At 41.8% G+C, this 14,419-nt stretch overlaps 1 protein-coding gene across 4 annotated transcripts in view; it reads right to left on the bottom strand.

Annotated features, from left to right (window-relative positions):
• megf11 (multiple EGF-like-domains 11) overlaps nucleotides 1-14,419 on the bottom strand; it is a 124,585-nt gene that overhangs the window by 20,956 nt on the left and 89,210 nt on the right. For all 4 annotated transcript variants that reach the window (XM_028957890.1, XM_028957894.1, XM_028957893.1 and 1 more), the window contains 4 exons: nucleotides 13,573-13,693; nucleotides 11,057-11,220; nucleotides 10,239-10,341; nucleotides 506-652 (listed from right to left, as the gene is read on the bottom strand). In XM_028957890.1, the coding sequence (XP_028813723.1) occupies nucleotides 506-652; nucleotides 10,239-10,341; nucleotides 11,057-11,220; nucleotides 13,573-13,693 (535 nt within the window). The remainder of the gene's footprint in view (nucleotides 1-505; nucleotides 653-10,238; nucleotides 10,342-11,056; nucleotides 11,221-13,572; nucleotides 13,694-14,419) is intronic.

Raw genomic sequence — 14,419 nt, 5'->3', positions numbered from 1 at the left:
TGAATAGCATTCTCTTCCCACCTCACAAGCATTCGCGCGCACACACACAAACACATATACACACACAGCCCTGCCATTTGTAATTTGTGTCTGTTTCTGGGTGCTACTTATAGGGTTTGGTCTCTGACGGTGGCCACCAATCAGTGGGCTTGTCACTGGATAGCAGTGTCTGTGGGGGGTAAACAGTCGAGTAGAGGGGGCTGACGAGACCCCCCCAGGGAACACAGTGATTAAGAGATGGCCTGTGATTTACGTTGGACTATCAGCCATTTATGACCAGGCTGCTAAGTGCCTCTCTGTGGATCTCCCTGGATGATTCCTTCAACAAAAAAAAAGTCCTGTAGAAGGTCAGCATTCTGACGGAGAAACCACAGCACTTAATTGAGTTGGAATCTCAGCTATTCTTGGCTCGTCTTGAGAGAGTGAGGGTCTGGCTGGGTCACGGTAAGTGCAGAATTGATTGACTGATGACGCATCAGAGTAGAGATGTGAGGAGGAAACATACTCCTTTTGCAGGACGTCCCACGATACCCGGGTGCGCACACACACATCCCGTCCTCCGGAGAGCAGGAGCCGCCGTTCTGGCAGGAGCAAGTGAAGGAGCAGTTTGGTCCCCAGAAGCCTTGAGGGCACACGCTGTCACAGTGAATCCCTGCAAAAACAGAAGAGCATCAGCGAACAGCATCCAGCGCCACACGGTGCCTGCACCTGAAACACTCTGCCGCTCAGAGGCTGACAACAGAATAAAGACGGGAACAAGAACATTTAGAACAACAACTGAGAATATAAGCAATGCACTACAACCTTCACAGCCTGTTGGAGTTTTAGATGCATTCAGATCTTTAAACATCAATCGCATCAAGAGCCCAGAGAGGCGCCCTGGTGGAGAAGTGCTATCTGCTCTCAATGCCATGAACACAGGCGGAGAATCCAGGTCTTTTTCTGGTCATTTATTTATTTATTAATTATTTTAAGCGCAGACTTGACACCACCACTCTATGTATTTTTGATGAGACCAGTCCTCCCCTCCAGTACGGCATGTTCATTAAGGAGCCAGTGTCCCCAGAGTGCTGCCAGCTCCTCTCCCATTCTCTTTCAGCAGCAGCAGCACCACCACCACCACCCAGGAGCTCCAGAGCGGAGACGTGGTTGGCAGAAAGACGGTCCACAGTCTGGGTCACAGCCAGGCATGTAGTCACAAACCAATACATTCAAACATGGATCTGGACAATGACAGCCATACAGTTGGGGAAGTAATTTTTAGAACCCCTGATGATTTTGTACAATTGGCCATTAACAAAAATATAATTCTATAATTATGTCAATTATAACAGTGAGAGCCAGAACAAAAACAAAAATGCATTTGACAATGGTTATAAAGGAATTCGCATTTTCTTGAATGACAGAAGTATTTGATCCAAAAGATGCCTCGGTACTTAGTGGCAAAACGTTTGTTGGCAGACATTTCTTGTAGTTGGACACAAGGCTTGCGCATGTCTTGGGGGGATTTTGACCCACTCCTGTTTTGCCATTTTCAGTGTCCTGACCGAGGGAAGGACATTCTCACCAAAGATTTGATGGTATATGTCCCCATCCATCCTTCATTTGACGTGGTGCAGTTGTCTTGTCCCCTTGACAGAAAAACACCCCCGAAGCATAATGTCTCCACCTCCATGTTTGACAGTGGGGAACGTGTTCTTGGAGTCATGGGCAGCATTCCTCCTCCTCCAAACACGTGGAGTACTGTCCCCACACACTGCTCCCTGGGCATCTTTCATGGCTGCCCACTGCTGACTGACTAAGGTGATGGGTTAAAAATACAGGACACATTTCAATGTGTCACAATGTGCTGTGCTGCAGTGTATCCCATTGACAAAAACAACCACTTGCACTACCTTTATACCTGGAATTAATCATGATTGCCTCCAGTCATGCTGTAATCAACATTTTATATGACCTCAAATAGTCAAATTTGTTTTTATTTAATTATTTATTAAAACATCTATATAATTAAAAATTCAACAGTAAATTGTGGTGAGAAATAATTGTAACAGTAAAGGCTGAATAGTTTGTAGTTGCTCTGTGAGGAACTGAATTTTTTTTTTATGCCTGTATCTCATACAAATAAAACACATGGAATAGATCAGGCTTCAGGCATCTGACGTGGAATGGTGAATGTTTATTAAAAGAACAAAATGTCAGAACAATATGATGAATATAAAAAACAAAGCAAAAACATAACTCAAAACCAGGAACCAGGACGCCACTTTTCCTGATGGAACCTCACTGTAAACAGCCAAATGGCAGATCTACTAAAGCCATATTAGTCTAGGAGCCTTTGGTCTAAGCCCGACTTAAAGCCCATCACACCTGCACCTGGCTGTGTGGGGGTGTTGAAGGCAGATGGGGACGGGGGCGTAGCAAAAGCAGCCACTGATGATAAAAATGATGATAATGATGGGGATGATGATGAGCTGGGAGTAAGGAGGTAGGGGAGTTTGAAGAGGTGGGCGATTAAAACAAGACCAGCCACCAACTTCAAAGTCACGGGCGAGCAAGAGAAGAGCGTTTGAGTTTCTGCTGGGGAGCGCAAAAAAAAAAGAGAAAGACAAAGAATAAAAAAAACCGTCCCTGCCTTTATTGTCAGCAATGAATGAGAATAGAAGAGTGCAAGCTGAGCTTAATGGTGACAAACATGGAGCCTCTGGAGCCACAGAGGGAGCAGAAGAAAGGCAGAAGCCAGGGCTCAAGCCCCTTCACAGCAGCCTCTTTGCTGAAAAGTGCCAGGGGTCCCAGCAGCCAATTAAGTGTGGAGTGAAGCCAGAAGTACCACGATTCCAACACGTTCAAGAGTGCACACACACTTGCAAATGCACACTTTTACACACATTCTTACAAACGTATGCACACCCCACTTGTGTACAGACACATATAGCACATATACAGTTTTTATAGAAAGTATTCAGACCCCCTTAATATTTTTGCTCTTTGTTATATTGCAGCCATTTGCTAAATCATTTAAGTTAATTTTCCCCTCATTAAATGTACATACAGCATCCCATATAGACAGAAACACAGAATTGTTGAATTTTTTACAGATTTATTAACAGGGAAAAAATTAAAAATCACACGGTCCTAAGTATTCAGACCCTTTGCTCAGTATTTAGTAGAAGCACCCTTTTGCTAAAATACAGCCATTTGTTTTTTTGGGAATGATGCATCAGGTTTTTCACACCTAAATTTGGGGATCCTCTGCCAATCCTCTTTGCAGATCCTCTCTTTGCAAACCCTCACACCTAGATTTGGGGATCCTCTGCCATTCTTCTTTGCAGATTTATGTGGTTCATGGTAAACGTTGATGAACATTCACGGAGTTGTTGTGTAGCCACCGTTTCATGTTTGGGGTCATTGTCTTGTTGGAAGGTAAACCTTCAGCCCAGTCTGAGGTCCTGAACACTCTGGAGAAGGTTTTCATCCAAGATATCACTGTAGTTGGCCACAATCATCATTCCCTTGATTGCAACCAGTCGTCCTGTCCCTGCTGCTGCAAAACACCCCCACAGCATGATGCTGCCAGCCATGCATTCCAGTGATCAGCATCGTAAAAGCAGAACAAAACAGGTTCTCCTACTAAAAAACAGTCACTAACCCAACTATTACATTTACAACATTTATCAAGATGCCCTTATCCAGAGTGACTTACAATCAGTAGTTACAGGGACAGTCCCCCCCTGGAGCAACTTAGGGTTAAGTGTCTTGCTCAGTTTCATAGGTGAGTGTGTTACCCACTAGGCTACTACCACCCCTATTAGAATCATAGTGTCAGATTTGTGTGGCTAAACTGCTAATTCCAGCACCATAAAATCAGGGTTCAACACAGCGATTAAATAACTTGCACAAAAAATACTGCATTTCAAAAAATGTGTTCAAAGTCACTTTTCTCGTCATATAGCAGAAATGCGAACCTCCTTATATAATGAGACGCTGTGGAGGAGCTGCAAGCTCCCCTATGTTTATTCCCTCCCAGCAGTGTGTGGTTTTTCCTGTCTGAAATATTGTGCAGAGCAACCTTTTTCAAAGGCTCTCTGACAGCCGGCTCATCAGCAAAAGCAGGAGTAGAGTTTAAGTAGTTGTATCCCGTTTCTTATCTGTTGCTGCTAGACACACACACACACACACTCAAACACACAATCCCCTTAAATACCACATTGCTCACCCGAACCACATATACACCTTACTCTGAAGCCATTTAATATTTTGCTCTGCACCAGTGTTTTTCTCTCTCTCAGCCTCTAATCAAACTGGTTTTCCTTCTGTCTCTCCTCAGGCAATCCATCTTTCTCCAACCTCCCCTACATCTTTCCCTGACTGGAGATAAACAGATTCTTTTTACCCACTGTCCCTTTCTGTCATTGTGTTTATGCCATTTGTTTCTCCTGTTGTTTTTCCATCAGTCTAATGTAAAGCAGACCCCTCAAAACCTCTCTCCAACTCAAATCCAGATCTTTCTGTGTATTTTCTATTTATTGTTATGCCTTTGTCATGCATTGTACGAATTCCCTGAAAAGCACTCTTTAATTTTACAGCAGACCATTTCAAGGTCTTTCTGTGCAAAAAGACACAATCAGTGTGTTGGGCAGTTGGGCAACTGCCAAGAGCTTATTCAGATTTGTGCCTAAAAATGCTGTGAATGCCATGTGTCACGGTACTGTGTGTGTTTAAAGAATTTGCACTCTCTGCGTACCTGAAAAAGGATGCTGGACACACCCCAGGTGAGTTGCTCCAATGTTTGAGTGCATCTGAATCAGCTCTTAAACTAATTCACGGTCCATTTTCTTGGTTTTGTAGGAATTGTATTTGGTTCTTTAAAGGATGAATTTTGAGTCTGAGTCATGGGTCAGACATAACATAGATAAGTATACTATAATCTTTACAGGTGAACATAATGTGACCTTCCCAAAACCTTTGAATGAACACGTCCAACTGTTCAATCTTTCATAATATTACACAACTTGCTGTTCTCTAACAACGAGCTATACCCAAATATTCACAACAAGGGTTTGATCCATGAATTGATCCATGAATAACTCTCCTGGTTCCAGATTTGGCATTTAAAAGTCCTCCTTGTAAAGATGACACCTAGCAACTGATCAATAGTACCTAGCCATTGCAAGGCTTTAAACAGGGTGCTCTCAGATGGAAGTGGCCACTGAGATTAGAGTGTCACAGAGTATCATCAATAGGTTGCAACAGAGATACAGAGAGACTGGAAGAGTCACAGAAATACATAAAAGTGAATGTCCTTTGGCCATATCCTACACGGATGACAAGTGTGAGCAGTGCCCTGCAAAACTGGTACCTCAAATGGAGTTCTCCAGACCTGAAACCCATATAAATATCTCTGGGATCAGCGGAGATCAGTAGAGTCTCATTACTCTGTACCCCAGACCTCAAAGACCTGAGGGACACCCTTCAAAAAGAGTGGGATGCCATGTGACTTGTGAACAGCATGAGGCGTCATTGTCAAGATGTAACTGATGCTCAAGGGCACATGACATGTTATTGAGCATAGTCGCCATTGTTGTTGACTTTTATTTTAATAAATTGCTTGTCATGAGAAAATCACCATGGCATGCTTCTGCTTAAATGGCAGTATTTTCCAGTGAAACATGCCTAACTTTTGTGAGTGGTTTAATTGTGCAGCTAAATAAATACATACATAAATACATTCAAGTTGCATGTTCTATACACCATCATTCACTGACAATAGTATAATAATTAATTTAACCCTAATGAATTTATTATCACTGAATCATGGGAACATTAAGAGCTATCAAAGGAACAGTTATGCTATGTTTATTATTAAACATAATTGTCAGGATTGACTGCAGCTGGGCTCATCACCTGTACCCAATCCTGACAATGCATAAAAGGGAGAGATTTCCGCCCCTTCGGAATCTCCAGCATTTTCGTGAACTCTGTCATGAACTTTACTTTTGTGAGTGACTGTGTTTATGTTTTGAGTTCTGGCAATCGCCACACGCCTGTGGGTTAGTTTAAGTTTCTCCCCTTTGTTTAAATCGTTTTCGGCCACCGCGCCATTGTTTATTTGTATTTATTGTTTATTTTATAATAAAACCCCTTCCCAGCATGTCCTGCTTCTGTGCACGTTGGCGTGACAATACAGACCGTACAGACAATTTATTGGGGTTCCCAAATTTTATGTTCACACAGTCCCTGACAAAAGTCGCTTATCTATTTTGTAGAAACACCTGCTATTAACCTGACTTTTAATTAATAAATTGGTGTTAGAAATAGCTCATATGAAAAGCTAAAACCCTACCAAATGATGTTTAATGCATTGAAATTAACTAATTTCACTGAAAAGATTTTTCATTTAATCAAGACAGGTCAAATCTTGGCAAGACAAACGTTTTGTCGCCTATACAGAAATTGAACAAATTTACTGCAAATACAAATGAAGTAGTGGTGCTGTGAGATCCAAATTTAATAGCTTGTATGACTTCCATGAGCTTGAAGGACTGCATCCATGTGGTTTGGCAAGGATTCATAGAATTGATTGATGAAGTCATCAGGAATGGCAAATTTCTGGTGACTGGGCTATCCAATCTTGGAGCATCTTGATCATCTTCGCCTTGAGGAACTTTGATGTGGAGATGGAAATATGTGCTGCAGAATTTGGCCTCTTTTATGGTTGGGAATATAAAAGGTAGATTTCTTGGTATTTCAGACTATTGATGTTGCCTTACACCCTGCAGATCTCTTGCACACCCCCATGCTGGATGTAACTCCAGACCTTGATTTTTCCACCACCAAACTTCACTGTTTTCTGGGTGAATCTCGAATCCATGCGGGCTCCAGTAGGTCTCCTGCAATATTTTCAGCAGCTGTGGTGTAATTTAACAGAAGATTCCTCTGAAAAATCCACCTTCTGCCACTTTTCCAGCATCCATCTTTTTAGTAGGCTGTGGGTCTTGGCAAATGCCACACAGTTTATCAGTTGTCTTTTGTATAGTGCTGGCTTTTGGGCACTGATTTGACCATGGAGGCCATTTCGAGACAAAATCAGACAAACTTTTCTGGTTGACACAGGGACTTCAGGTGACCAGGTCTTGTGGAGCTCTGCTGCAGTGGAAAATAGGCTGGCCTTGGATTTTCGAGCCAACAAATGGTCCTCTCAAGCAGTTGTCTTGCGGGGTCTGCCTGACCTGGACTTGTCAAAAACGTCTCCAGTCTCTTCAAATCTTTTTTTTTATCCTCTGTATTTGAGAAACATTGAAGGTGTCTGCCACATCAGCAGTGGATCTGGTCTTCAGCCTCTTGATAATCAACACTTTAATCTCAGAGTGAATCTTAGGCATGTTTGCAGAGGTCTAGTTGCAGTTGATGTGAAGGTCTAGTGTACTGGGGTTCTTTTTATACACACCTAATTGATCCATTATTAGTCAAAGGTGAACCTCATATGACAAGGTGACAACACTTATGTCTTTGCAAAAATTGACTCAATGGGCTTTACCAAGCTTTGAATATTAGAAAACTTTTTGACAGTTTTGCACTGAAACATTATTACAAAAGTGGTTAAATAAAACGGCATTTCTTGTAAAAATTAACATGTCATTATCCAAAATTAACACATCATTATCCAGATTAATGTGACAACCTTAATATACAAACACAGAAAAAATGTTAATGTATATGTAATAAAAATAACAGGCAGTAAAAATCAAGATTTGCATACAAGTTAAGGGAATGTAATGTGTGTTGCTGCTTCAGGTAGGTTTTGGAGGTCGCCAGGCAGTTTGTACTGCTGGTCAAATCTCTTATTCATTTGTTTAAATATTTTACATTTAGAGCATTTATCAGACTCCCTTATCCAGAGCAACTTACAATCAGTAGTTACAGGGACAGTCCCCCACTGGAGCAACTTTAGGTGTCTTGCTCAGGGACACAATGGTAGTAAGTGGGATTTGAACCTGGGTCTTCTGGTTCATAGGTGAGTGTGTTACGCATTAGGCTTCTACCATTTTGAAACATGTTCAATGGTTGCATTGTTGTGGCAACACACTGAAATACACTTTATAAGTATATGTCATATGTCCCAGTTGGTTTAGTTTGCAGGTCAAAAACCGCTGAAACACAGAACATCTAAAAAGCAATGGCAGACATGATTTACATTTTTTTTCATATTTAAAAGAAACAGGGATATAATTTTTCTTGTATTCACACAGTTATCTAGTACCTAATTTAAATGACTGGTTGGTCACACTGGTATCATTGAGCTAGACAGTTTATTTGCTTAAACCCAGCAGATGAAAGACAAGTGCAATTTATTTGCTTACAGCGGGATGTCTGTTTACCCCACTGGAACTATCAGTTATCAGACCATGCTAATAGTCAAAAATAATTGGCAAAAAAATCTAATTTAAAAAAACCACAAAAGCCCTACACAATGGTCAATCCAAAAATAATCTTTAAACATGAGGAACTAGGCATTTACTTTTTTTGTAGGGATCTAAAGGCCAATGCATTCCTTAATATAAGGATCTGAATGTGCTCTGCATCTACAGTTTATAGTTTCTGTATGTGACCCACAAACGTCAGAAGCATAAATCTGTTTCACTACATTCAGAGAAAGGTGAGAAATCAGAGAGAGAGAAGTGTGTCAGTATGGTGTACATTTCCCAAACCTCCCAAACGCAATTTGGCAGCATGTAAATACGCTTTCAGGAAACAGATTTATTTCAGATTTGTTTCCTTTTTTATAAATAAGTGCACACTTGATTTAATTTGTTTTGAGTCGAGGATCATTTAAAAATTTCCAAAAATATATAAAAAGAGTTTGAAAAAGTCATGATATATAATTAAGACTGATTAATAGCTAGCACATGATTTACATTCTCTGCATTCTAGTTTAGCACATTCTAGTTTCTTTTTCCCAATCTATTTATTTTTTCTTTCTCTCTCACCTAAATGACTCTCCTGCTCTCAGTATGGTAGGTCCTCTCAGCCCAACCCGCTGCCCCCTAGTGACTCCATTAGAGCAGGCAGATGGCCCAGCACTGTGCGGGATTCAGAGCGTGAGTTCTGTTCGCTCAGACTCTTTCTAGCGAATAATGAAACTTGTGTCATTTCCTGGGACTAAATGCCCACCACCCAAACGCCACCGCGCAGGTCAATGCATCCCCGCAAGGCTGCAGCTTTGGAGAGCCAGCAGGGGAGCACACTACCTGCTCCTCTCCTTGCCACCAAGCGGCCTTCCGTGCTTTGACCGCCAACCGTTCCGTCAAAGAGGGGTAAAAACGCCATGAGCTCTCACTGTGACATTCATGCACCCTTTCTGCCTCCTGGCCCTCCTCTCAAGGACTCACAGCAACGATCCATGGCCTGATGGCCCAGATGGAGTTTAGCACAGTGGCAGAATGCAGGTCACGCCTGCGCAGAAATGTGAGGCATTTACAAAATGAGCAGAGCGCCGCAAATTAGACAATGCGTGAAATGCAGTCAGTAATTAGTGCGGCTTCATGGATTGTTGACAGTGATAATGCTCTCCAGTGCTAGAGCAGAGTAAGGGAAGAGAGAGATGGAATGAGAGAGAAAGGGATAGAGAGGCCAGAACATCACGGAACAAACGGCCTGAGCTCTCCCTTCTTTAAAGACTAATGCCTCACTCTTCATGAAGCAGAAACAAGGGATGCAATTAAAAACTGATTAGCCACCATTATTTAATGTGTTTACTTTGAGCATCTAATTAGGTTCCTTACCTAAACATCTCATCATTGGAACATTTTCATAAAAGGGTATATTTTTTATGTTTATATGGTGCGCCATGAATAAGACAGTGTGAGGTTTTTGCCCCTGGGGTGGGAACAGGTGAATCACAGCTTCCCCACAAACTCGGCTCCCTCAGAGCTTAAGAAACTTGGAGAGCGTAAAGCTCCTCCAGATATTCTCTTTTTTTTTTTCAGCTGCTCTGATATCCGGTTAAATTTTGATGGTTGTCAAACTCACAGAGGTTTACACTTTGGTCGCATCAAACCTGAGACTCGCCTGAAATCGTGTGAGTCACATACGAATCACGGACAAAAAGAGAATGTAATGTGTCTCCCTGGAGAACTGCCATTCCCATCTAGTTATCTCACGGTCATTGTCAGTGATGATGTGTGTATGCGATTGTGTGTTCCAGACAGCTTGTCACCGAGTGTCAGCTGTGTCCTCACCTGTCCAGCCGGGTAGGCAGCGGCAGTGTCCACTCACTGGGTCGCATCCGTCAGCGTGGTTGCAGTCACACAGTTCCCTGCACTCCAGTCCATAGGTCCCATCCTGACAAGTGGAACACCAGATCCACATTACACACCATTCACACATATTTAAACACAGTAAACCCCTAAAACAAGACCTCAGCACAGCACAGCACCCACATTCACAACTTTATTCCAAGCACATTCACAAAGAGGATTAGCTGTTTGTGATATTAAGGGGTTCATATTCATATTGCACTTGACTGGATGTACTCCTAGAAAGGGTACCCACATACGTCTACAAATAAAATCACGATAACACAGCTATGTGGACAGCTGTTGCTTTCCTTCCTTTATCAGATAAACAACTTTCTCAGTTATGGTGTCTGGTGTGTCTAATTGGAAGTAGATATATACCACACCCTTCCACTCAGGCTGTATAAAGTTTTCCATGTGAGCTTTTTAGGAAGTTGTTTATTGTGTCCAGAGAGGGTCTAAGTATGAGGGGTGTCATCTGAGGTGTCTGGAAAACCCATTGAGACATACTGCATATGATTTTGGGCTGTACAAAAATAGATTGTTGTTGTTGCTGTAACATGTGTTGTGGTGACAAATGTTAATATATCGTTATGATCAAATTGTGATATTTATCAAATCTGTGCACTTCATTAAAACTGTTATCATACACTAATTGAAATTATGAGCCTTTCAAACATATTTAAATGCCAGCAACAAATAATTTTATTCATAAGTAATGATGCTGTAGCTCAATTTAAAGTGAAAAGTGCTAAACTCACCAGACAGGGCTGGTCACAATGTTGTTCTCTCCACCCAGGACCACAGGAGCAGGTACCATCCATGGGGTCACAGGCTGCCCCATTGGCACACAGACATGTCTGGTTACAGCCCAGACCCCATGTCCCACTGGAGCATAAAATGGAGCAATCCACACCCTGCCAGCCTGAGAGAAAAGGGCCAGAAAATAAGAGACGTGACTCTTAAAAAAAAAAGATGATCAACTACTTTCAGCTTGCCTGGACTTGATTCTCTGGCCCCCAAAACTTAAAATGTTACACTAAAGACCCTCAGATTTGCTCTTAATGTTGATCATGTGTTTTCTGGAAGGTTCTTGTCTCTAGCGCCAGCAGTCTAACCTAACCTCACCTCTACACGACCCCTGGATTTACCTTCAACCCCCCGAATATACGGGATAGTTATGTGAAGAGGAATAGGATGTGAGACCATTTTCTGATAGCGGAGCCACAAAGGACCTGCAGATCTTGCAGTCCCTCTCCTAGTGCATTGTGGTCAATGAGCAGAATATATTCATCCAGCTAAGACCTAACGTAAGAGCCGGGCAAAAGGAGATAAACAGAACGAAGGGCACAGAGTGTTTTAAAGCAAGGATCAGCTGAGGTCAGAGAGAGAATTGACATTCCGGGAGTTAATTATAGATGGGGAATGGATTAAGGACTGAGCCTCTAATGGGAAATCTAGTAAACTGAAAGGAAGCAGGTGGACTGCAATGTCCCCTCTCTGTCCACTTGACTGATGCCATGATACCATTGCGCTGAAAGAGTTGCACCCACATTTTGACTTGACTACAGGCAAATGAGAGCAGAATTATAAATTCACGCTACGTTCTGCTGGTGTAGGGATTTTTAAATAGGCCACAGCACTTCTCCGGAAAACACAGTAATTCATACAAATGAGTTTTGGCCAAAAAAATTGCAATATTATGTGTATCCTGAAATGTCCCCTGACATGAAATTTTCACTTTATGAGATTATTTTACATTAATACTAGTTCCCTGAGCCTATCCATGGTCCTGCAGTGGCTAGAAAGGGTGATAGGTATAAAGAGTGCTTTGGCTTTTGTTTCGATGTTCTGAGAGAGCGGCAGCACAGACAACCGGATCTGGAATTTGTCCCCTTATGTCATCATTGTGGCTGGTGAATGGTGTTGATGATGTCATTGCTGCTCTCCTCCTCGTCCCGCCTCTCTCCTCCTCATTAGCATTTAAAGCTACAGACACCAAAACAACATGTCCTGGGGAAATATCATTGTGGGACTCGCACAGTTTTCATGTCAGGGGACCTTTAACATGTATCCTTTACAATGGATAAGGGCCATAATGAGCATGTAAGAGGTAACAGTGGCAAGGAAAAACTGAGCAATAACAAGACACCATGAGAGGAACTATGACTCAAAAAAGAGAACGCATCCTTATGGTTGTTTTCTTCAACAAATTTTTTGGCACAATATCTTTGTCAACAAACCTTTATGATGTGATGTGATGGAGATGTAAATGCTGGTCATGTGATGATAAGGATAACAAAATATATAATGTAACATTGTTGATGAATAATTTACAAATAATATTACAGAATAAAACTACACAAAAATGTCTGACAAACGAGACAAGACGTTATTTCCTCTCATTCAATCACATTATTTTTATGCAGTATTTTTGTTTCCTGTGTCTCACATTCGGTCACACACATGACGTCACTTCCTCAATTCCTATTTGGGGTATTTTTTAGACTTCAGAATACTGGGACAAAAAGACAAAGCAACCTTTGGACTCTTCCAGGAAACAAAATGTGTCTCAAAAATGGATTTAGAGAATTAATATAGAGTATTCTTGAGTCTATAAGGTAACAATAAGATAACAATACCTCGTTTTAATTGTGACTGGTTTGACTAAAATTATTTTTTTGTCTTTTCTACTCAGTACTTGTTCTATATTGACTTATTGAAAAGGCACTAAAATACCATTTTTATTGACTAAAACTAAACTAAAATAGTCATGGACCTTTAGTCGACTGAAATTTGACTAGACTAAAATGAGTCTGGATGTGACTAAGACTAATGAAAACTAAAATGACAGCTGGAAGCAAAGACTAGCCTAAAACTAAAATTAAAACAGGCTGCCAAAAACAACTATACCCACCCTCCTCTAGTCAGCACTAGATGACCATAAATAGCACATGTGAAGTTACAGGGTAGAGTGGACTGCATCAAACCAAGAAACACTTGAATACTAAGTCTTATGTGGGTATTGATCTGCACTGGGAGTGAATTTGCATGTGAGCGTATAGTCCATTGTGGTTAATATACTAGGGCCATCTAAGCAGGTGTGAGCAGAAGATTGATCTTAAAGTTAGTCTTGGAGATGAAGGAGGACATCATAAGTTGAGTAGTTGTTGCCAATCTAGATTTTTTCACCTATATACAATTTTATTGACCTGTTATATTCTACCCAGATTTTCATATAACTCCTAGTTAATGGCTGATTATAAATAGATGTTACCTTCTCTGCAGATGCAGGAACCATCCACAGGTGAGCAAGTGGCCATGTTATGACAGGAACAAACAGACAAGCAGTTTATCCCATAAAGCCCAGGTGAGCAGGTCTGGGAACAGTCATCGCCCTGGAAGACACAAGCAGACATCTAATATGAGACACTTGCACATGAGACCTTCCAAGCAGAAAATGACTCTGCATTAGATGAAGATACTTGGTGAGATGATTCCCCTGACAGCAGCACTGTCCAAAGAAGATGTGCAAGTGAAGAGCTCTCACTGAATGATGCACTTGGTGTACAGACCCCTGCTCTTCACAAAATCTCAAAGGAAGCACTTATTTTTGGAGTCCACCCAACACATCACTGCACAACCCGTGCCTGATCTCTGTGTGCTTCTTGACTGAAAAATTACAGTCTGGGGTAAATGGTATGACCCTATGACAGACAACTCTCTAAATCAGACGCTAAATTGGATTAAAAAAGGAGCATGGGATCAAGATGCAAACTATCCACTTTAGCAGCTAAAGGCTCAAAGAGCACCGCTGAGGCCAGTCAACTTTGAGGTGTGGGTCAAGAGCAGGTGTAGAATTAATAAGGAGAGAGTGAGTCCAACCAGGGCGCCACTTTCATTCCGCCAGCTAGCCACTCCGAGCCACATTAGAATAAGCCCGTCTGCTAAAAGGGATATGAGATGCTCTAAAGCCCCATGCCCTCCAGAGCAGACACCATTAGAAAGCTTCTCAGTCTGCATTGGCAAAGAGCCCACTCTCTCGCTCTCCTCACCAAAGAGCCTCATTGACTGACAGCTGACACAATGATTTAGACTCTCAATTAAAAGGCGCGTGGTGTTGG

This window comes from Denticeps clupeoides, chromosome 17 (assembly GCF_900700375.1).
Source record: "Denticeps clupeoides chromosome 17, fDenClu1.1, whole genome shotgun sequence".
Lineage (NCBI taxonomy): Eukaryota > Metazoa > Chordata > Actinopteri > Clupeiformes > Denticipitidae > Denticeps > Denticeps clupeoides.
This window is presented reverse-complemented; position numbering and strand designations above follow the sequence as displayed.